At 39.4% G+C, this 23,709-nt stretch overlaps 1 protein-coding gene across 1 annotated transcript; it reads left to right on the top strand.

Annotated features, from left to right (window-relative positions):
* The first annotated feature begins 204 nt into the window (after window positions 1-204).
* Window positions 205-14,705, top strand: csrnp1b (cysteine-serine-rich nuclear protein 1b). The gene is made up of 5 exons (XM_079806662.1): window positions 205-432; window positions 7,653-7,855; window positions 10,097-10,356; window positions 10,447-10,743; window positions 11,534-14,705. The coding sequence occupies exons 2-5, from the start codon at window positions 7,672-7,674 to the stop codon at window positions 12,482-12,484; spliced, it is 1,692 nt and encodes a 563-aa protein (XP_079662788.1). The 5' UTR covers window positions 205-432; window positions 7,653-7,671; the 3' UTR covers window positions 12,485-14,705.
* The last annotated feature ends 9,004 nt before the right edge of the window (window positions 14,706-23,709 follow it).

Raw genomic sequence — 23,709 nt, 5'->3', positions numbered from 1 at the left:
GGCTGAAACTATGGTCACAATAGTAAATTTTTTCATGGTAATGAAAGATTTACTGTTTCCCATAACCCGCAGGTTATTGTGTTCCGGTCCTTTCTCGATCATGTTACTATAGTGATTTTCTGTCAGGATGCGAGCGCGCCAGGAGGAGTGTCGCTCCGCGCGGAAGGCAGGAAGCGGCGCGTGGGCAGTGTCACCGCCTGCGTCACACGCCAGGAGGGAGTTTTCCACTGACGAAAAGACTGCGCTGCTTAGCCGTCTGCTTCAGACAAGAGGAACAGCTTCAGCTGCAGCTTCAGCACGCCGAGCGCACAATAGCCACGCCAACAGAACGGGATCTATACGCGGATAAACGCTCGATTGGGTCACTTGGATTATTACCGCTTCATATTTTTCTATATTGTGATATACTAATGCTGATCGGACACCTTATCGGTGAGTAGCGGAGGTCCGCGCTGTTAAACGCTGCACTTGTAATATGTCTAATAGGCAAACCTCGGTGCTGGAGTCCAGCCAGATAGTTTCAATGTTCTTTTGTCGGCCAGTGTAAACAGATACAATGTTTTGGCTAACTATTTCAAGTAGCTAAAGCAGAGGAAATTGTTCTGTGCTGCCATGACATAGAAAAAACTAACTTAACTTTACATTATTTACCATTGTCTGGCGTTTTCAATGTTAATGAATGTGTAAGCCTATTCATTTTATTCAACTATTATCTCGATGTATTATTTTAACCCTGATGCCTGAGTAGGCTACGTTAAGTGTTTATTGTTCGGAGTAAATATAAGCGTTTCCCCTGTCAGATTTTAAATTGCTGAGGTTGCCGGGTTTGATTAAATGATAATTCTCATAAGCAGCTGTTCGCGGTTCTGATCGGATCAATTGGCAGAATTCCAGCATAGTGGACCGTATGTGTGTGTATCCGATAAGCCGTAATTGCTGGTTTGGATCTGTGTTCATGTGTTGAGTGCATTCCCCGTTCACGTTTGTAGTGCTGGTGTGTCTTCTGAAGCGCGAGCGACTCCTTAAGGTGCCACACCGCATCATTTCAATAGATCTGCGCTCAGCCTCATATGCGCTTCAGTCCTCAGTGACGTCATCGGGGGGGCATGCGAGGCTGAATGCAGGTCTGAGGGAGACCTTGCTTGATCCGAACCAAACTTCAGATTGTGGACTAATGTAAATATATGATTCGCTTTTTTCCCCAGCAAAAATCCATATACACAAATGTAGCCTAAATAATTTTTTTTAGGCTACAACTAGCCTACATTATGTCATTGTTAACCACATCAGTCCCTTGGCTTTTTTGTTGCTTAAATAATTGAATATTCTATGTTTTTTTATATTGAAAATATATGACAGACATAATGTCGCAAGAAAAAACAGTCCCATACCATTTTTGGTAATGTGGTGATTGCTGTGATTGACATCAGTCAATCACGAGAGAGGAGGCAATCACTGACACGTTGTGCGCGACGTGATTGGAATAACTGATGTGAGCTAATGTTAATGTTCTTATTTCACACGGGTTTGATAGTTGATACAGTCTGAGAGTTTGTTACATATTCACTGGTTTATTTTGTGAGAAAAATGTCCGGTTGTCTGTAAGCAGGTTGAATGGTTGAGAAGAAGTTATTGCATTCACTTGAGTGAGTATGTCAACTTTAGTTCAAGCCTCTCGATATATTGTGACAATACCACTTGTTATGATCATCTTTGTGGGTTTTTTTTGTACCCGTTTCGTAAGTTTGAGGGTGTTTATGCTGCGCGTGCTTCTGTTAAACGAGTCGCTGTCTCTCGCGCGACCTCACTCGGATTGTTTGTGGGAACAATTAATATCGCTAAAATATGTTTATTCCTACATTTACCGAAGTACGTTTTTAGTGTGTGTTATGTCTTTTAAAATGTGTTTGTTACTCAAGGTGTTCACTAATCACAAAGTGAGTTGTTTTGAATTAGAGTGGACGCCAAACTTATCAAATAGGAGCCATAAAAGATAAGCATTATTTAGTTTGTGTACTTCTGGGTTGATGAGGTGCGAACTTGCACGTGTACCGTGGTCTGTAAAACCAGCCCTCCTTTCTAGTGAATCAGTCAAACACATGTTTGGGTAGTTTCTTTCCCTCTTTCTTCACGTGTCTAATTGAGGTCCTGTCATACTTTTTTTTTAATTGAGATGATGTCGGCATCGTTAGTGTATATCACAACATGTCATCTTTTTTATTAGACTCCCACCCACAGACTGGGTGTTACTATTTGGGCTAGTTAGGTGTGTGGCTTTTGTGCACTGGTATTGGGGGAGGTGGAGTTCCCAATGTCTCAAAAACAGAGAAGCAGAGGGATCCCATCTGTTTTGTCACTCTCAAGCATTCCTCCCAGCTTGTGAGGTACCAGTGAGCGCCCCAGACATGAGCCGCTGACCCCTGAGCTCCCCCACCCTAGACACACATACTCTCCCTCGAGAGTATTAAGAGACTGGTAAAGATGGCTTCTATTTGTTTAGCCACCATAAGTTATTCATGCTGATGACTTCTCAAGGAAGCTACACTTTGCGCACTCCGATGGAAGTTTGCATTTCGGATATTGATGCAAATTGTTCTGTGTGTAATGGAAATATCTCCTTTCAGTTTAGGCAATTTCCTGAGCGGTCATGTTTTCCACTCGTTGAATTGAAACGTGAGCAACGATTCGTTCAATACTGTTAAACTTTGTGTGTTTTGAGATGTCTATTATTTTTTTTTTTGCCTAAGTTTGGGGTTTTCAATGTTTGACATGCCACAGACCCCCAAATATGTATATGCGAGGAATCCCATTCTAGTATTAAATATAGTTTGGAAGATATTTTTTTCAACAACAAAAAAAAAAGATAAAATTCTGAGCTTGAATATAAAATAAAATGTTTTTTTTTTTTTTACTTTTCTCTAAACTTTTCCACAGAGTTTGAAAACCAAGTCAGAATTGTCTCTTTTTGTAGTTATATTGATACTAAGTGTCATTTTGGATATCTGTAAAGTAAACTTTTAATCTGCAGCACAATAGTGTTATATAAATCTTGTTTTGTCTGCATATTTCAAATTTGAAAATGCATAGCATTATGAAGAGTCCATACAGCTATGCTTAACAGACCTGTGAATCAAATGTTCATCTCCACCATAATACTGTAATCTTTGATGACTCGGGATGGGTGTTTTTATAGATGTTTCTGTCTGAGGTGATTCCTCTTGGGCAATAGTCTGGGCTACCAGACACATCTGGGATAGATAGACTATTACAGAATGTGTCGCCGTGCCAGAGGAGAATTCCTGTGGGCTGGAGACATCGCATTATTTATTTGTTTAACGTTCTCGCCCGCTACCCTCCTCCCACATCAGTGCACACTCCTATTTGGGATGAATGTGTACTCCGCATGGGTTGAAGCTCAGGAACAGAATGTCTCTGGCGTAGTTGAACATCTAGAGGGATGATCGGGACAGCACAGGGCTCCCTCCTCTCCCCTGACTGCAGTTCTTCAGCGCTGACCAGCAGGGGGAGCATTTTCTTTTTATTCGGGTGGAATTGTGGAATCCAGATTTGATTCCAAATATCTTGCAAGTGATTTTACACCATCTTTAGTTGCCAGGTTTCATAGCCACGCTTTTGGATATTTTAGATGAGGTACATGCTGCTGCTCATTACATTATCTGGATGGAAGCCGTGAGCTGGAGGGGCAAAGTCAACGCGCTTGCACAAGATGAGGTCGGGATTCCACTGTTTGCAGTTCAGGCAGGCTGCTCCATGGTGCGGCTATTTTTATGCTTTTTGGAAACAGGGCGGTGAGTTAAACAAGTTTTAATGACGCTTTTGTGTTTAACTCATGCTACGTTAAACCTCAGTGAGCCCACAGACAGCGGATAAAGATCCGGTTTCAGCAATCTGCTGCTTTTGTGGCCGTTCTCGCTTTCTGTGCGAGATTTATATCCACCGTCCTTGGTGACAACAGCGTTGAGAATTCCTCATCAGTGCACTGCCTTTATTGGAATGGCAGCCCTGCATAATTTATGCTCCAGTGCGAACGTCTCACCTGCTCAGAGAGCCTGGGATACCTCGGCGGTGACAGCTTCTGCCTGGATGTGAAATCCAGACCTGCTCTGTGGTGGATTTATGGGTAGATGGTGTGTTTTGACTGCTCGTGAGATTTCTTGCTCGCATTTCTAAGTCGCTGCTGATGTTGGAGTGCAACAGGACAAGCTCCAGATTGACCTACAGCTGAGCCCCCTACACCCCCCCCCCCTCATGTTCCTGGGATTAGCTCATCGTCATTGTTTCTGCCCGTTAAGCAAGATTAACAAATCAATGTGTCAGGTAGGCTGCCGTCAAGAGACAATGACCCACTTCCAACACCCAGGTTTTGCACTGTCTCTCCCCCCTCTATCTCCATCTCTCCCGTCCCGTCCTCCCCCTCTCCTCACTGTCCAGAGTCCTTAATTAAAACTCCTCTGCTTGGTAGGCATGCATGCCGTCCTCAGGGAATTCTCTCTTTTTCTCTGGTAAATGAGGAGTAGCGATGATGGCTGAATGTGAAGATAAACTCTGAGACTCTGACAAAAACGAGGGTGTGGTGAGCACAGATACCGTGTTCAGGTGGTTTCTTGTACAAACTGAGCGTGAGTGGATTGCATCTAGAAGCATGACGGACAATTTCCTAGTCAAATGAGCAGATGAGGATTTTGCAGTCTTCTCCACTTGAGTTTTGAGAGTCAAGTGTCAAGTTCTCTGCTATTTTATATATGTATGTATAAAAAAAACCAAAAGATTTTCCTGCCAAGGTCTGTGGGCTTGTCTGTGCAGAAAGCTGCTTGTTTTCAATCAAGACGTAGCTTGTAAAGGTTCGCGCTCCCCGTGCTGGCTCTGTTTGCATGCAAATGAGGACGGATCTGGACACATACGGTTTGCAACAAAAATAGATTCTGTCCTTAGCCCGTACTTCTGTTTTCAGACAAGTCAGCTGTTTGCTGTGTTTAAAACCCATGTCCGAGTATTACCACGTGGCAAACTATTGCATAACTTTCCAACTGTTAAGCTTGTAGAGTTCCTCTAGTCAAGGTTCAAGCATTGTTTGCTTTCAGCTGGTGTTGCACGAGCAGATAAGTTTGACTCATGGAAGATATTGTAAGGTTCAGATGCAGATAAGACTCACCTTGTGCTTCTCGGCTGCCAAATGTCGCTGCCAAAGAGACACGGCTGAATGTGCAGACGGCACAGACGCGCCCCCGATGTCTGGCACATTTGCGACGGCAGCACTAATGTGTGAAACGCACATGCACAGAGAGAGAAACAAGTTCAGCTTGTAAACAGAGCAACCTGTGGGAAAGCGAAGTCTACACAATCTTGTGTGAAGATTAGGGATGCACCAATATTAAGTTTGTTAAGGATAAATCACCAGTATTTAAAATTCGACATGATTCCGTACTATAAAAAAACAACAAAAAAAAAACAAAAAAAAAACGCTCAACTAAAATCAATTTAAAACAAGTGAATTTAGGCATCACATCACTGTGTGAAAAATTGATAAAGATTTAATTTAACGGCATTCAATTAGTATTAAAGAATAACTTAAAACGAGCATTAGATGACGGCAAAGGTAATCTAAATAGAAAAATAGTGTAATATTCAATATCTTTCTATATTAAATAAACACTCGCACACATGAAGTACATTCAAAATATAATTACATATTGTACATAAAATTAAATTAAAAGTCCACCATATAATATTTAACGTATAATTAGAAAATATCTAATATTGGTTATATTGTGCATGCCGGGGGAAGGTTAAACGAAATTAACCAACATTCGTCAATGTATTAATTAAAGTCAGCTAATTAAAATGCTCAATTTGAACTCCAACCAAAAAGTTTGACAGTTGACACTTTGGTAATGCAAAATTAAATTCCAAGGGTTGCTTATTAAACGCATAGCAGACTACTATTGAGTCATATTGTGTTAGTCACACTCTGTATGGCAGGGATGAATCAGTGTCCGTTTGCTCTTTACTTTTTTGTGGATGACACACCACAGACCAACATCATGAGCTCTATAATCTGCTAGTCACGACCGTCTGTCACTTTTTCTCTGAAGTGGCTGTCTTGCTGGGAACAAGCCTTATTCTTCAACACTTATTTACTGCTCCTCAATTCTGGGGAAAAATGGCCCTGTTTTAGTGCAGTTAACATGGGATATAATTCTAGAACTGACTTATGACCGTCACATCTTAAGTTTAATTTGTCGATTTGCTCAAGCAGCAGTGAAAACGTATCTCTAAATCAAACCTTTTCCTTCCTTCCCTACTTCCTTCCTTCCATTCTGCCTGTTTCAGCATGAACGTGTGTGAGTGCAGCGAGAGGCAGAGCCTGAGGTGATCTAGCTGACTCGGGTTTATCTCAGGGCAGAGAAACAATCGAGTCCACCGCCGCCAGTATCAAATGATGGTTTTGTGTAAACGCCACTGCGCCGCACCGGCTCTGACCCTTAAAAGCTGATGGGCACCGGCTAGACTTCCTGCCAAAGGATTGATTGCTTTTATTGCCCAATAAGCAACCTCTCCACGGGAGCAGCGACAAATGCAGGCTAGGCTTACATAAACATGTTTACTGTGCCAAGCTGTACACACATTTACTACAGAGTCTCATAAAATGCATTTAGCAGCTGTGTAAAGTGTAATTGCTGCTACTGGCTCAGTGATGTGTGCTTCTTGAGTGGGGTAACCTAAATTTACCCTCCTCACTAATGTGGCTATGTAATCAACCCCCCGTCCTAATCAATGTATTTGTCTATGCGATTGGATTTGGAAGTGGGTGAAGGGTCTGGTAATTGTTGACTTGCACCGGAGGGACGTGATTGATTACTTCCTGTTTTCCTCGCTGCTCAGAGGCAGCATAAAGCGCGGTCAGCTGCTTGTTTGGAGTGTAATGCTCATAGCCGGTATTTAAAAACCTCCTGGACATTTAACTGCTATTAGGACAATAAGAATGCTACACTGGCTGATAACATCCACGCATTTGCGATATCGATACAGTATTCATAGCAAAACAAATTAGCTGTTGGTCAAAGCCAGATTGCTAGGAAGTGCAACTTTCATTTTTGCCCCTTAGGCTACATCTACGCTAATCCAGATACACTTGAAATTGCATCCTTTTTCTCCATGTTTTGGCCTTCCATCCACACTGAGATTTGCAGTGTGGACTGTGAATACAGAGGTATTTGAAAACGATGACACATTTTGTCATGTGACATTTTACCGGTATGTGCTGCTGTGATTTTTACTTTCACAGTGTTCCTAAAGATGAATGTTTTTAAATTCTACATTCTTGCAAAGATGAGACGCAATTGCTGTTCTGCAGCCAAAAATGAGGGCAATTGATTTTTAGAGCAGACGTTGAATGGCGATTGAGCGTGACATGGACGCATATTTTGGTAATAAAATGATCGTGCCAGAAGAATAGTGTGAGAACTCAGTATCGTCTTAGTGAGCTTATATTGTGTGAAACTTTGATGCGGAACCTTTGGAATATGCTAGTGTGGATGGAGATCATTTTGAAATGAAAACACAATTTTTTTGCATTAGTGTAGACTTTAACACTCCTATAATGCTTTCCTGTCTTTCCTTGTTTCCCACAGATCACCACACGCTAGCGCCATGAGCGGGGTTCTCAAGAGGAAGTACGAGGAGGTGGAGGAGGACCCATGCTACTCTTCCTCCTCCCCTTCCTCTCTCTCCTCCTCCGCCTACTCCGAATGGGACTCGGATGGGGAGAGCTGCTACTCCGACACCCTGGATTCAACCCCCAGCAACCCTAGCTCCCCAGCAACGTCCTTAAACAGTGAGTTTCCCCTTTTATCTAGTCATTTATTCTTGATTAGGGTGGATGGCCAAACTCCCATTTCGATGGCTATTTCCCATGCATAAGGTCTTATCTCAGCCTTTCTGTGTCCTACCTGATAAGGTGTTATTGAGATACGGAGGGTGCAAGATTAATTGCATGGATGAGGCTAATTACACAGGATGTTTTGATGCATGCCACATTCACCAGGTCACCTCCTGCGGGCCGCTCATCCAGGTTGTTTGGGGGGAGTCGGGGAAAGCAAACAGTTGTGAGTTTCCCAGGATGGCAGGGCAGGGAGCCAGAGAGTGTGCCATGTGACGGAGACGGAATGAACGCAGAGCTTTGTCTAAGCACCGGGCATGAACCCAGCACAGGTGCTGAGAAAGACCAAAGGGGCGCGGAGCAGGAAGGCAGGGATGAAGAGAAGAGGAAGGGAAACGATATGGCTGTCTGCTTGTGTTTATGAAACAAAGTCAGAGAATAGAGCGCAGTCAAGGTTAGACGGCGTATTTAATTTGACGTGAATGGAAACTAAGCTGTAAGCGGCAGGCATATTTCACTAGCGTTCAAATGGACAGGAAGATTTGTTTTTTACAGAAGTATCTTATATCAACAATTATTTGGTAAAGAAAATACAGTTGTGTGAAATGGATTATTTTAAAATGTAATTTATTCCTGTGATGTTGATTTGGCGCTTTTAAATAGAATTTATTTTTATCATCAATGGTGGAAACAGTTTTGCAGCTTAATATGTGGAAACCGTGATGCATTTTTCAGGATTCTTTGACTAGTAGATAGTTAAGGAGAATTATTTTTCAACAAACTTTTGAACAGTAGTGTACAGTCTGTTCCGTAGCTTGCACATGTCTAATATATTCTCAACCCATGTTTTCCGGAGTTTTTTTTGGGATGTTTTCAGAGTTGCGTAATGATTGGCACCAACACGCTTAACAGTACAAACCACTGAACACGCTGTTTGTCTATACCTTTTTTCACTTAAAATAAAACGCGCTGTCTAGATCAATTTGAGCATATTAGTCACCAGAATCAGATTCACCGCATAATTGAGATCAAGTCAGTGCTTGTTTACTATCTTTCCTATGATCACCAATATCAACTTGATAATATGTAAAGCTTTGACTTCAAACAGTAACATGTCATTGTGTTTCTGAGATGGTGCTTTCTATATATCATGTTCATGTAAGACCACTTATGCCTTTTGACTTTTGTACTTGTAGGCTTGTCCATCAGATTTTTTTTTTGTTAGATGAGCAAAACACATTTGCACAAGCATCTACATAGGTTTCTAAAAGACGAGTGTGAGTTTGAGTTCCCACCATTGCAATCTAATATAAACCAGCTGTGGGGACAGTGAGATCCATCCCCTTCTTTCCCTCAGATAACAATCAGTGAGCCTTTGGCCCTGAGGGAAAATGAGCTTCTCTCTCACAGAGTTTAACAATTCAACATTAAACATTCCTGCGCAAAGGATATGGAATTTACAATATGGTGTTCTTGTTTTAAGAAGAAAATTCCTCCTTTTTGAAATTCTTTGACCGCTGGCATTGACTGCTTGTAAGAATAATTTGCAAGGAAAGTGTGAACAGATGGCCTGTCTTATATAAAGATGGATTGTATTTTATTAAAAAGCAAGTGTCCTCACCACTTCCAGAAACCTCAAAACTGGGGTTGTGATTTTGGACGCTTTGCTCCCCCTGCACACTTCAGTGCCAAGGGGAAATTCCTGGGTGGATTGTTTGTCAGACACGAGTGAAGAGGATTCCAGTTGTCTTTGCATGTGACTAGATTTGATCGAAAACTATTAGCTGAACTATTTGCACATCTGTTCTGATGTCGATTGGTGAAATACTGTTGGATAGTGTAGTTCGTATGATTGAATGATTGTAGCTCTCTGGCATTTACAATGTGCTGATTTGCTATGTGTGGACTGCCATCTAGTGGCGATGTAGTGCACTCGCAACAAAAACGTTAATGTGATCTTGATGTTTACACAAGAGACTCACCCACTCCAAGTCTTCCCATTTGGCTTGGCACACTTCCTACTCAAATACTCCCCAATGAGATACTAGGAACAGACCTTTCTTTTTTTCCACGGCTCTCTCAGACATGTGCTCTTAATTTTCCATTAAGAAATTCCAAGCATAAATTCCTTGTTCCTAATGTTTTCTTTTCAAGTCCACCACAAGCCTGAATGTCTTTTATATCCTCTTTTTCCAGCCACATCCATCCTGAAGAAGGCCAAGCGCACCCGGCGAGGCAACGTGCAGTTTGACCAGGTTACGGTCTTTTTCTTCCCTCGCTGCCAGGGCTTCACCAGCGTGCCCAGCCGGGGAGGTTGCACCCTTGGCATGGTGCAGAGGCACAGCGCCCAGCGCCGCTACACGTTAGCGGAGTTCGCCATAGCACAGCGCCACCTACGGCGAGAGAAACTCAAAAACCGAATGAGGGAGGAAAAACTGGAAGCTCTTAAGCTTAAGGTATAGCGAATAAAATTTTCACACATTGAGTTCAAACAAGCTGTATTTAAATCAAAACCTAATCATGTAAATATCTTTTTCCTGTGGCAGCTTACCAAAAATGGTACCCAAGAATCCGAAGAGGCTGAAAAGTTGACAGTCGATGACATCCCAGAGGATGAAATCGACCTCAGCGGAGTGAACTTGGATGACGGCTCCTTCCTGCATCCTTACCCATCTAAGAGAAGGCACGCCATCCTCAAAGCCGCTGGCGTGAAGAAAATCGATAAAGAGGAAAAGCGTCAACTGCATGAGCTGCGTACATCGAGAGAAGACTGCGGATGTGACTGCCAGGGATTCTGCGAGCCGGAGAGCTGCAGCTGTAGTTTGGCTGGGATCAAATGTCAGGTGAGTGCTTGAGTCCAGACAGACTTCCTTGAGAACACAAGGTTATCCATAATATTTACAGGTATCATTCCTGTAGCTCCAACTGGAGAGGATGCACCAAATGCCTAAATACAATGCATACACTATCATTAAAAAATTGGGGTCAAAAAGGGTTTTTTTTGGGGGGGGGGGATAAAAAACTAACTTTTTATTCAGCAAGGACGCACAAAATGTATTAAATAAATAAATGGTATTTTGTAACATTATAAGTGTCTTTACTATTTCAAATAAATACTGTTTTTTTTATAACTTTTTATTCATCAAGAAATTATGCATATGCATATTACAATGATTTCTGAAGGATCATGTGACTAAAGACTCGAGTAATGATGCTGAAAATTCAGCTTTGCCATCACAAAAATGTAATTTTAAAATTAAAGTTATTTTAAATTGTAATAGTTTACAATATTACTGATTTTATGGTATTTTTTTTATCAAATAAATGCAGCCTTGGGAAAAATCTTCCCGACCCCTAACTTTTGAATGGTAGTGTATATTATATTTTAAAACACAAAAATAAGCTGTATTTAATAAAATAAGTATTTATTTCATATATATATATATATATATATATATATATATATATATATATATATATATAATTTTTTTATTTTTTTTTTTTTTTTTTTTTTTTTATATTTTAAATGTATTTTTTTATAAAAGTATAAATAGTCATATGTCATTGTATTATAAAATATAATTTCTCATTCACTTCCTTAATTCATTAAGTAATGTTTTACTGACTTTACAGATGGACCACTCATCCTTTCCGTGTGGCTGCACTAAAGACGGCTGTGGGAACACGCAGGGCCGCATAGAGTTCAACTCCAGCCGAGTTCAGACCCACTACATCCACACCATCATGAAGCTGGAGCTGGAGAAGCGTTTAGAGGAGCACACGCCAGAGAGCGAGTCGCCGCCTGAGGATCAGCCAGACCGCAGTTCCCCCAGCCACCCAGCAGAGAGCAGCACCACGCCAGAGACGCCCACATTTCACTTCAGCTCGGAGCTAGTATCTACGGGAGAGAACAGCTGTAGCAGCGACATGACCGATTCATCTAGCTCTTCAGGCCAGAGCGAGGACTCCGAATCCGCCGGAAATGCTCAGAGCGAGCAGTCGCCGCTAGATGTCGATGAAAACGGACTTACGAGAATCCTAAGCTTTAGCGACGCAGACAACGAGGACTGTTCTGTCAGGGAGTGTAACAACAACAACTGCAACTACCAGCAGAAAAAGAGCGAGTCGATGGGCTACGGCATCTTCAGCGCGACGGATGACAAAACGGACAACAGCCGCATGGCCATGTCTGAGCTCTTAGACGAGAACGCCAATCAAGGCATCGCTCTGTTCCACAATGGCTCCGTCCCCCACACGCCCTCACCCTCCATCGATCACTCGGCCAGCTACATGGACCTGAGCCTGTCATCCGAGTCAGACCTGGAGTTCTTCGACGGCTTTCCTTGCCTAGGACCGAGCTCGCTTTACAACTCCCTGAAGGAGTACGAGCACATGGACAACTTCTTTCAGTTCCAGTTGCCTACTTACCCCAGCCTTCCGCAGGCGGCCGACCCGGGCACTTGTCTCCTGGAGTCTCTGATCGGCCTGTCAGATTCTGTCCCAGAACCTCCGGCCACCTTCACGGACAATCAAATGCTAGAAGACGCCATGAAGCTGTCAGTGATGGAGTCTGTGAAAGTCTAACAGGGGCTCTTGTATGATCACTGTACAAATGAACTATGGGATTGTAAATGAATGCCATTTTGTTTAGTTTTTTCTTTATTTTATGAATGGAGACCCTCCAATATTTGCATTATCTGCCTTTATGATGTTAGCAAAGCATTAAGTTATTATAACAATCTTTATTATCATTATTGCCATTGCAGTGGCAGCTAACATTTCTGTTCAAAAACAAGTCTGGCCGACTGATTTTTGAGTACTTGTACATAAGGCCAGGAAGGTGAAGAACTTCACCCACATTGGTGGTATTATCAACATTTACCATTATTATTATTATTAATTATTGCTGCGGTTATTTATATGAATCGAGAAGGGGCACCAATGGGAGTCATAATGCTGATTATGTATCTCAGGGACTTTTTCTAGCTTTCAGAAGCAATGCATTTTGACCATCGCTGTTATTTGGCGTTTTTCTGAGAATTTCCACCTAAACAAACAGCATTTAAACGGCCTCTTTTGGAGGGGCTTCTGTCTCGGTCGCTTTTTCGACGCGAGATGGTGGTCTGTACTTTTTTGCAAAGCTAGAGGAAGGACTCCTGTTCCACAAAACGGCTCCTTGGGATTTTCTAACGGTACACAAATCCCCCAGAGGCTCCTCAGTTAGCACTTTATCTGTGAAAAAAAATGAACCAATCAGAGAGCAGATGGGTCAGTCTCACGCCTGCCCCGTTGTCTCTGAGTCTAAGATTGTTTTCATGCCATTTTATGGTGTTGGATCATCAGCACAAGGTGGAGAAAAGCGAGCGATTTCCTTTTAATTTATTCTACACGCCGCAGATATCGCGCGTAATATAACCTTGATATCTGTCGACCATCATTTCGAATGGCTTTTATTTATTCTTACCGAGTTATTTATTTTGTTTTTCTCCGAATGCCAGCTGAATATTATCTGAGCCACACTGTGCTCTGGAGAAGTGGAAATAATGCAGCTTGTTCACGTTTCCCACCTACATTAACCTGTGTGAAGCACATCTTTATGTTTCAGCTGTGGAGGAAGGGCACCAACTGCAAAGTATTTAATAATCTATTCTACTACTATGAAGTAACACTTTCGGTTAAATTATTTCACGTTTAGCATTTCAGCATTAGGACTATTTATTCATGGTTTGGGCAATAAAGAGAACAATGTGTTTAACAAAAGAAAGATTTAGTGTTTGTGCCTGTTAACACGAGGAGCCACCGTTTCCTGTCTAATAAACTATATATATAACCTACCTATTGATTAAAAATCAGATTTTCCGGCCTGTAATGTGACCGCCGATAACGTTGCCTATGATATAGAGAATTAACATTTTGTAACTATGTAGATTTCAGAGAATTCTAATCTGTTTATTGACAAATTATTTTATTAAGAAATTAAATCCACATTGTTCTTCAAATATTGAAACATTTGTAATATATAAATAGAGCTAAATCTATGCTTGGGGGGGGAAAAAAAGGTATTCTGGACAGGCATAAAGTGGGTGTTTACTACGATGTAACTACCTAAACGAATTTACCAAGCTCCATTTGATTGTACTCCGACGGGTTGGTTGAACCCAAATGACAACACGAATTGTGGGTATACATTTAGTAGTTTCAAAAACGTTTTGTTTATAAAACCTGCATATATTATGCAACGTGTATCATATTATGCAAATTTGTGTTGCCCATATTGTTTCCACTTCACAGTGAAGACGTTCAAGTTTGTATGTTTCTGAATGAGCTTTGAGGAAATGAATCGATGTACATATCTGTCGGCGCACCATTATTTGACCCGATAGGAGCATTTGCATGCAAGACCCGTTCATTTGTCTCAGTACTACATGCGTTTAGAGCAAAAATGCACAATCAGAAATGTACTTGCTTTATTTTTGCCTTGTTCTTGAAGCTGATTAGGATATGGGCATGGCTTCATTCATTTGAGCCCAGCTTATTAATCCCTTGTAAAGATGTATCACCTCATCGCAAAGAAATGGAAATGATTGATGTATGTTTTGACCTCTGATGCTTTTCAAAGTGTTTCTTACTTCTGCCTTTTTGTTGTATATATTTTCTGCTTCAATGAAACTAAAGACAAAACCAAGCAGTTCTTTTATATTATATATTTTCACGCTTAACAGTTTAAAGCTATTCATTTCATTCAAGTCATTTGACAGTAGTTTGTCCCTTCAAAATAAAAGTCCAGCTTTTTCTTACAAATGCCATTGTTTGTCTTGTTTTTTTGTCCATGAGTGAAAATATTCAAACAAAAAAAACCACGAAGACCTATTATTATAAACCTATTTTATAATATATTTTAAATAAGTTCCATTAATGGTCAATTTTTGCATTTGTCAACATTAGTTAACTACATTAATCAACATGAACTAACACTGAAAAATACTTCAAATGCCATTTTCATGTTCTTTTTAACATTTACTAATACATTATTAAAATCAAAAGTTGTATTTGTTATTAGCTGGCCCAAGTTAACATGAACTAACAATAAAACGTTAAAGATGAACAAATATTGTAATTGCTCATTTTTAGTTCGTATTAGTTATACATTAACTGCATTAATAACTAATGGGTCCTCCTTGTAAAGTGTTACCATAATTATATTACAAAAACATAGAAAAATATTTTAATTTTACTTCAATTAATACACTTCAATATTTGATTCCTTCCTTTTAAGCGGAAAAAAACTCAAAACATTTTATAATTTGGGTGGATTCATAGCTGATGATATTAAAGATAATGCCAAATTAGGAGATTTTGGAGAAATTGATCAACTATCTGGTTGAACCACCTTTTCTTGGAGTCCCAGATTTTTTGCTGCCCTTTATTCTTCAAACTGATGCTTCAAACCAAGGTCTGGGGTAGTATTATACCAGAAGCAGGATGGGAAGTTTCGTGTAATAGCGTATGGCTCTCGGACACTCAAATCTGCCGAACGAAACAACCATCTCCATTTGGGTAAATTAGAGTTTCTCGTCCTTAAGTGGTTGTAACGGAGACATTTAGAGATTACTTATACTACGCACCTACATTCACAGTCTTCAGCAATAATAAACGCCTCATATATGTACTATCCAGCATGAAACTCAATGCAACCGGTTGTAGGTAGGTAGCTGAGCTAGCTGACTTCCATTTTTAATAAAGTACCGCCCTGGCCGAGAGAATGCAGATGACAACATTTTATCAAGATCTTTTGGCCTCATTTGCAACAAGAAATCGAGAATTATGTTTCAAGAAGCTGACCTTGCTTAAAGCAACAAAAAAAAACCTTGTAAAGAGACGAGGGTCCCTTTCACGAATATCACAATTCAGCCCTTTGAACTTGTATTTGTAGAATAATCTTTGCGGAGTATGTGAGAGGATGTAGTGGCTAAAAAGATCAATAATGTCTCCATAAAAAAATACAGAATCAATATGATTCATGCAATCAATATGCAATCATTATGACATAGGAGAGTGTTTGATTTTTATGTTGAATTATGTTCAAATCAAATGAAAGTAAGTCCTATGTCTGAGGTGTCATTCTGTGAATATTCAGTTGGGGGAGATCTGAGTTGCTGTAGTAATTGACGTCACCTGTTGCAGACCAGGCTTTGAGAACAGCACTGGGGTTTCCCCTTTTTCCAGGCTATTTTAAGTTAAATGATATATTTGAATTTGTTGTGAGTTTGGATCACATATATGCAAAACCGGTTGTTTTTGTATTTGGATATCGGAAAACAACTAGTTATACAAGATATAGGCTAGGTTGTTGTAAACTGTAACTACTAATCGCCACTCCTTAGTTGCCCTGGCTGTTCGTTTCGGGTCGTTGTCATGCTGGAAGACCCAGACACGACCCATCTTCAATGCTCTTACTGAAGGAAGATCTCGCGATACATGGCCCCATCCAACCTCCCCTCAATACGGTGCAGTCATCCTGTCCCCTTTGCAGAAAAGCATCCCCCAAAGAATGATGTTTCCACCTCCATGCTTCACGGTTGGGATGGTGTTCTTGGGGTTGTACACATCCTTCTTCTTCCTCCAAACACGGCGAGTGGAGTTTAGACCAAAAAGCTCTATTTTTGTCTTATCAGACCACATGACCTTCTCCCATTCCTCCTCTGGATCATCCAGATGGTCATTGGCAAACTTCAGACGGGCCTGGGGCCTCATTTATAAACGTTGCATACACACAAAAGAAGGCGTACACCGCTCTCTACGCAATAATTGGTATTTATAAAAAGCAAACTTGACGAGAAAATGTGCGGTCCTTCACGCAAGCTCTGACCCAGGCGTACGCACAAAAACAGGTGAAATGAGAAATGGCAACACGGACGGCAGATGGAAGAAACACGTGAAAGTGTGTGAAACTGTAGACCATTGTGTAAAAGAAATGGCAATACTGCCTCTCATAAATAACATGAAGACTTAACAAAGCAAGTCTTACAATCATAGGCGTAATTTACGGGTGGGACGGGTGGGACATGTCCCCACCACTTTTTGCCAGGCTCGATATTGTCCCCACCACTTTTTAAAAGTAATTGAAAAATAGATTACGGAAGGTGTGTATTAAAGCAAAAGCACGATCTACAAATCGTAATACATTCATTTAACAAATTTTTCCGACGGTCAGAAGCTTTTTTTTCCATTACAGATTTTTGCAAAACTTTTGCCATATTTAATAGTCGATAAAAAAATATTGCGAAATGACAGCGTTTCCATTAACTGATGTTATGCGACTAAAACATTTTTTTTTCTCACGTGATAAGCCATTCCAAAAATTATGCCGCGTATGTTCTTAGGTTTATGTATATCCCAGCCAACGCACGCCATTATTTTTACTGGAAGGAGACGCGCGTGTTATTCAAGCACTGATGGCAAGGAAAGCCCCTTACTTGAGCGGCACATACGAGGTGTTTCTCTCTCTTATCTGCTTCAAGGTCTTGATAAATTGTGGCATTTTATATTCTATTGTTTTTTTTTATGAGTTTAATAAAGAACTCGTCTTCTTTCCAAACATACCGCGCCATCTGTAAAGAATGATCAACTTTTACGCCAGGTTATTGTGACGCATTGCTGCCAGCTGCCACATAGGCTACAGAGATGAGCAAAATGTTTGAAATTGCATGGTGGTAACTCAAAGTTTTACCACTTCGTTACGGGTAACAGGTGCCATGGACCGCTCATGTTAGCATCAGTGGCATAACCGGTGCACAAATATCATCTAACTCTATAATAGGCCTACAGTAATATATTGTATGCTATATTGTAATAGCTACATATATTCTAGAAATGTATTAAAAAGAAAGATGCTTTCAGCCTTACTCAAAGGTCGCAGAAACAGGCCGGTGGGTTCGTTACGCACGTCAATCCAGTTCTTATTTTGGTTCTTATGTATTAAATATACAGGCCATTCATTTATGAAACCTTGATCAAAATTAAAATACAATTTATAGAAAACGAAATTCACTTTAAAGAAATGATTTCTGCAAAACAACACTCAATAGAAATCATGTCTGACCCCACTCCATGCCGACGAAAGCACCCGCGAATTCTTTAATATTTTTCATTGTTGCAGTTTTTTTTACCACTTTGTTATTTTGGCTCGGAATTTCGTTTGCTGGAAATATGAACTGAATTTATAAATTACATTTGAAATGAAAAACTTTTTGTTTAATAAACAAAATCATTTTTTTAAGCGTTTGGAGTGGAGTAGGCTACATGCAAAACGTAGCCTATTTAGATTCACAGTTATGTTTAAATATTAGCCTATTATATTATTGTTTTAATTTTTATATGTTGATGATGAAAAGTGAATTGTATTTTAATTTTTATCAAGGTTTCATAAACTAATTGCCTGTAGCCTATATTTAATACATCGGAAGCAAAATAAGAACGCCGGGAATGCATTGAACCCACTGTTTCCGCGGCCGTTGAGTAAGGCTGAAAGCGTCTTTCTTTTTAATACATTTCTAGAATGTCTTAATTACAGTAGGACTTATAGATAGTTATGATATTTGTGGCTGCACCTGGGTCCGTCATTACAAGGTTAAAGTTACGCCACATGAGCGGTCCATGGCCACCTGCTCTGATAAATAAATTAATCAATAAATTAGGCTACAACAATTTCGTGCTATGGGCATTGCCACCGATACAGGCAGCGGATGAGATATTTTACGCTGAGCTTTTCAGACAAGTGTGACAAAGGCATGGGCTAAATAAATTCTCCAATATGGACACAGACATATATATACACACATCACAACACATGTCCTTATTAGGAAAAAAAATATGTCGTTTTAACAACATACAATCTCGTTATTACGAGAAAATGATGTCGTTTTTATGACATAAGATCTCGTTATTACTACATAGGCTAATTGAGTGAAAAAATAATATGTAGGCCTATGTGGCAGAAATGCGTCTCTTTATTAAATAAACACATAGCAAAACGAGTTGTGCGGTGTCCCGGTGTCCCCACCACTTTTCAAAGCAAAGTTACGCCACTGCTTACAATTAACAGCCTACACGAACACCCGTTTGATCGATCTGCAGTGTAAAACAAACAAAATCAAACAAAAATTACTACAGAAATGCAAATCAACACATATTTGCAAAAAGAAAAGTGAAATATGTTCTGCAATAATTTTGGCATGTTATGCAATTCATCCTCATCAATATGGTAAACAGAACAAAATAATGTACAAAACTGATATTCTCGTCAATTTCTCCGTCTGGTGGAGCAGATATAGATCTGCAATTAGATAGATAGATAGATAGATAGATAGATAGATAGATAGATAGATAGATAGATAGATAGATAGATAGATAGATAGATAGATAGATAGATAGATAGATAGATAGATAGATAGATAGATAGATAGATAGATAGATAGATAGATAGATAGATAGATAGATAGATAGATAGATAGATAGATAGATAGATAGATAGATAGATAGATAGATAGATAGATAGATAGATAGATAGATAGATAGATAGATAGATAGATAGATAGATAGATAGATAGATAGATAGATAGATAGATATATAGATAGATAGACAGATAGATGTTGTTTTCATAGTAAAATTTCTTCATCAGTTACGGAATCATGGTATTCATGCATATGCCTGCCTTTAGTTTTATTTTTGATAAAATAACGTATGACGTATGTCTCAACCATTCAGAAAGCTACAAGACATTACATTTGCACTGAACTACTTCCCATTTCCACGTAGATTATAACCGACATCTGTAGCTTGTCAGATGCAATTAAATGGATGGAAATAAAATGCCCCATCACAATGCATAATGACGCACAATGGCTGATCTTGCGCTCTTAGAAGATGTCGCAAATGGAAGGATTCGGAGTGAACGCATCTTCAGACAGCAAGAAGACTTGCTGGCAAACGAGGACACACTCTGGCGATGGAGCGCTAGACGCTTTTTTGTCTCGACTTTGATGTCCGACCATTTCTTTTTTATTTCGGCCATGGTCCGAGGTTGTGAGGCTACAGCATTTACGGCGTCTGAAACCTCAAGTGCCTTTTTGGCATTAGTAATGCACACACTGTGCCCCAAAACAACATTTTTCTCCTCTTTTCCACCTCGCCAACGATAACTTCTACTTCACATAAAGTAAAGTAAAGTAAAGTTTCACAAAAAAGTAACTTTACTCAGTGTTTGCCATGATTTGGCAATCGATGAATAATAAATTGTGGGCGTTTCACAGACTATTTATGGGCAACTATGGGCGTGACATGAAGCCGCAAAAGCTGCGCTACATTTAGAATTGATTGTGATTAATTAAGGGAAAACTGCGTAGGATGTGCGTGCACACGGTTTTATAAATCCAAATATTTCTGTGCGTATGCATGTCCTATGTTTCATCCGTACGCCACTTCTGACGCAAATCCTACGCAAAGTTTTATAAATGAGGCCCCTGGACATGCACTGGCTTGAGCAGGGGGACCTTGTGTGCACTGCAGGATTTGAATCCATGACGGTGTAGTGTGTTACTAATGGTTTTCTTTGAGACTGTGGTCCCAGCTCTCTTCAGGTCATTGACCTGGTCCTGCCGTGTAGTTTTGGGCTGATCCCACAACTTCCTCATGATCATTGATGCTCCACGAGGTGAGATCTTGCATGGTGCCTCAGACCGAGGGAGATTGACCGTCACCTTGAACTTCTTCCATTTTCGAATAATTCCACCAAAAGTTGTTGCCTTCTCACCAAGCTGCTTGCCTATTGTCCTGTAGACCATCCCAGCCTTGTGCAGGTCTACAATTTTATCTCTGATGTCCTTACACAGCTCTCTGGTCTTGGCCATTGTGGAGAGGTTGGAGTCTGTATGATTGAGTGTGTGGACAATTGTCTTTTATACAGGTAACGATCTGGTGCAGTTAATACAGATAATGAGTGGAGAACAGGAGGGCTTCAAAAACTAACAGGCCTGTGAGAGACGGAATTCTTACTGGTTGGTTGGAGATCAAATACTTATGTCATGCAATAAAATGCAAATTAATTATTTAAAAACCATACAATGTGATTTTCTGGATTTTTGTTTTATATTCTGTCTCTCACAGTTGAAGTGTACCTATGATAAAAAAAATTACATATACATGCTTTGTAAGTGGTAAAAAACCTGCAAAATCGGCAGTTTATCAAATACTCCCCACTGTATTTGTCATTTAACTGAACTTAGGACTGGTGGTGGTGCTTAAGGTATTGTTGGTCATTCAGTGTTTCTGTAAAAAAACATAATATTAATTATATTATTAAAAGATAATATTATATAAATAATTTTACTACTAATAACAATATACAACGCACTAAGGATTGATGAGCTGCTGGGTTCATGAATATTAATCACGTTGTCAGCATTCGCTCAAACTGATTTCCTTTCAATGGCCAATATGTTTTAAGTTAGTCAGACTCCACTCGCTGCTCAAACTGCCAGTTTTTATTCAGTGCTGAGTTATACAGGCTTGCAAAACCTCTCATGAACAAACAAACAACATTTCATTATGACATGATTATGATACCTGTAGGCATAATAGGCCTAAGATAAGATGGCCAAATATTATAATAAATAAGTTATATTGTGCTTTGTTTGTATGTCTGCTGGAATGCTAAAAATGTTCAGTGTTAAATAAATATGTTGAAAATGTGGTTTTGTCATATTTTTTTTTTTTTGTAATTTATTTTAAAATCAAGACAAGATAGTAAAAAAGCTAATTTATGCAATGGTGAAAAAATTGGCAAAATAAACTGAATTTTTTTTTTTTTAGAAAAACCACGCTCGGTATTCAGCTTCGGTCAATTATTTTCATTTCGGTGCATCCCTATTTTACATTGGTTTGTAAAAATATGTATGTTATTATAATGTTATGCTAAAACTAAAATTAAAACCATGGGAAAAAAAACCTTTAGATAACCTGTAGAAAGAAGAAAAAAAGCACACCGAATAATGGAAGTAGAAAACAAACATAATTTTTGTGTAATTTCGCCTTTGAACGATTATGTAATTGTGGCACACGTAATTGTAATCACGATTAGAAATCCAATTAATTGTGCAGCCCTAGTGTACGGTGTTTCATATTGAACTTGTTCATTTTTATTGATTAATAATAGCAAACAGAAATGGTTTATCAGATGGGAGTTTCCAAGTGTTTGCTTCATGTGTTTTGGTAAAATAAATATTTTACAGTTCATCAAGGAGACTGTTGAAAGTAATTGTACTGATACCAGAGGATACATTTAAAGATGTATTCATTGTTGATACATTTGTGTTACAAATAGGAAGCTACAGTCATAAACACATATTATATGATAAATTTACCTGTATTATTTGCTTTACTAATTTAATTAACCTGCATTGATTTAAACTAGAAGAATGTATGTTTTCAATTGCAGTATAATTCTAATAGTTCTCTGTTGTTCATGTGAGATACAGACATACAACTCCACGCATTGAGAACAGCACTGGGTTCACGTCCTCATTTATTTTAATACATAGTTTCCCCTTTTTTCAGGGGTGCAACACATTGTCCTCTAGTCATCTGCAACTGAGAAGCTACTTTGGTGACTTAAAGGGTTAGTTCACCCAAAAATGAAAATTAGCCCATGATTTACTCACCCTCAAGTCGGCCGGATCATTTAGATCATTTACTTTATTAAGTTTTAAATAAGGATATTTTTCTTACACAAATGCATCAATTCACTTCAGAAGGCCTTTATTAACCCCCCATAGCCGTGTGGAGCAGTTATATGATGGACAGATACACTTTTATGGACTTCAAAAACAGAGCCACAATCACTGACATTATAAAGCTTGGAATAGCCAGGACCTTTTTATTACTCTGATTGTATTTGTCTGAAAGAAGAATGTCATATACACCTAGGAGGACTTGAGGGTGAGTAAATCATGGGATGATTTTCATTTTTGAGTGAACTATCCCTTTGTAAATATTCACTCACATTATAAACGTCAAATAATATAGATTTTAATATAAATTATTCTTAAAATATTCTTGTACATAATATCAATTCTTCGCCCTAGGCTACTGGTGATGAACAACAGGTTTTTTATGCAAAAATATTTGAGTTATTGATGCACTTAAAGACATTTCCTTAGCTTTTCTCCTGATATTTCTCTCACCATAAAAAAGGAGTGTTGCGTCTGTGGTCTTAGGGTGACCTGTACTGTAGGTGGCGCCACTGTCTACTGAAAGACAAAGCCTAATTTCTCAAGAACTGACAGACAGACAGATAGACGTTGAACTTGACGTCTCCACTGCCACTTCTCTTTTATTTCAATAAATACATGTCAAAATATTAAAGAAAGACAGAATTGAAGTAAATGTCTAGATAAAGTGTTCACATGTGGGAGTTCAGGACATCTGTGAGTCCATGAGTATGAAGATAGACAAACACAATCTGAAATCAGCCCTGCAGAGACACCAACACATTCAATGTTTGTTTTTTTGATTACACAGCAGAAAATCATAACAGGATACTCGGAGTTAAACCAACATTTTGTTTGCTTTACCTTTTATTGAGTCCTGCAATGCAGTAAAAACCTTTTGCAAGTCTACTTGACCTCATTCATTGATAGTTTAGGCTGTCTTGCAGCCCCTACATGATCAACTAACACATTACAACACGTTGCAGTCAGTTTATTTGTAGAATGACTTATTTCATGTTTATTGATTTTGAGAAGCTCACATT

The sequence above is a fragment of the Gobio gobio genome (genome assembly GCF_949357685.1).
Source record: "Gobio gobio genome assembly, chromosome: 23".
Lineage (NCBI taxonomy): Eukaryota > Metazoa > Chordata > Actinopteri > Cypriniformes > Gobionidae > Gobio > Gobio gobio.
Note: the sequence above shows the minus strand (reverse complement) of the source record. Positions and strands in the feature narration are given on the sequence as shown.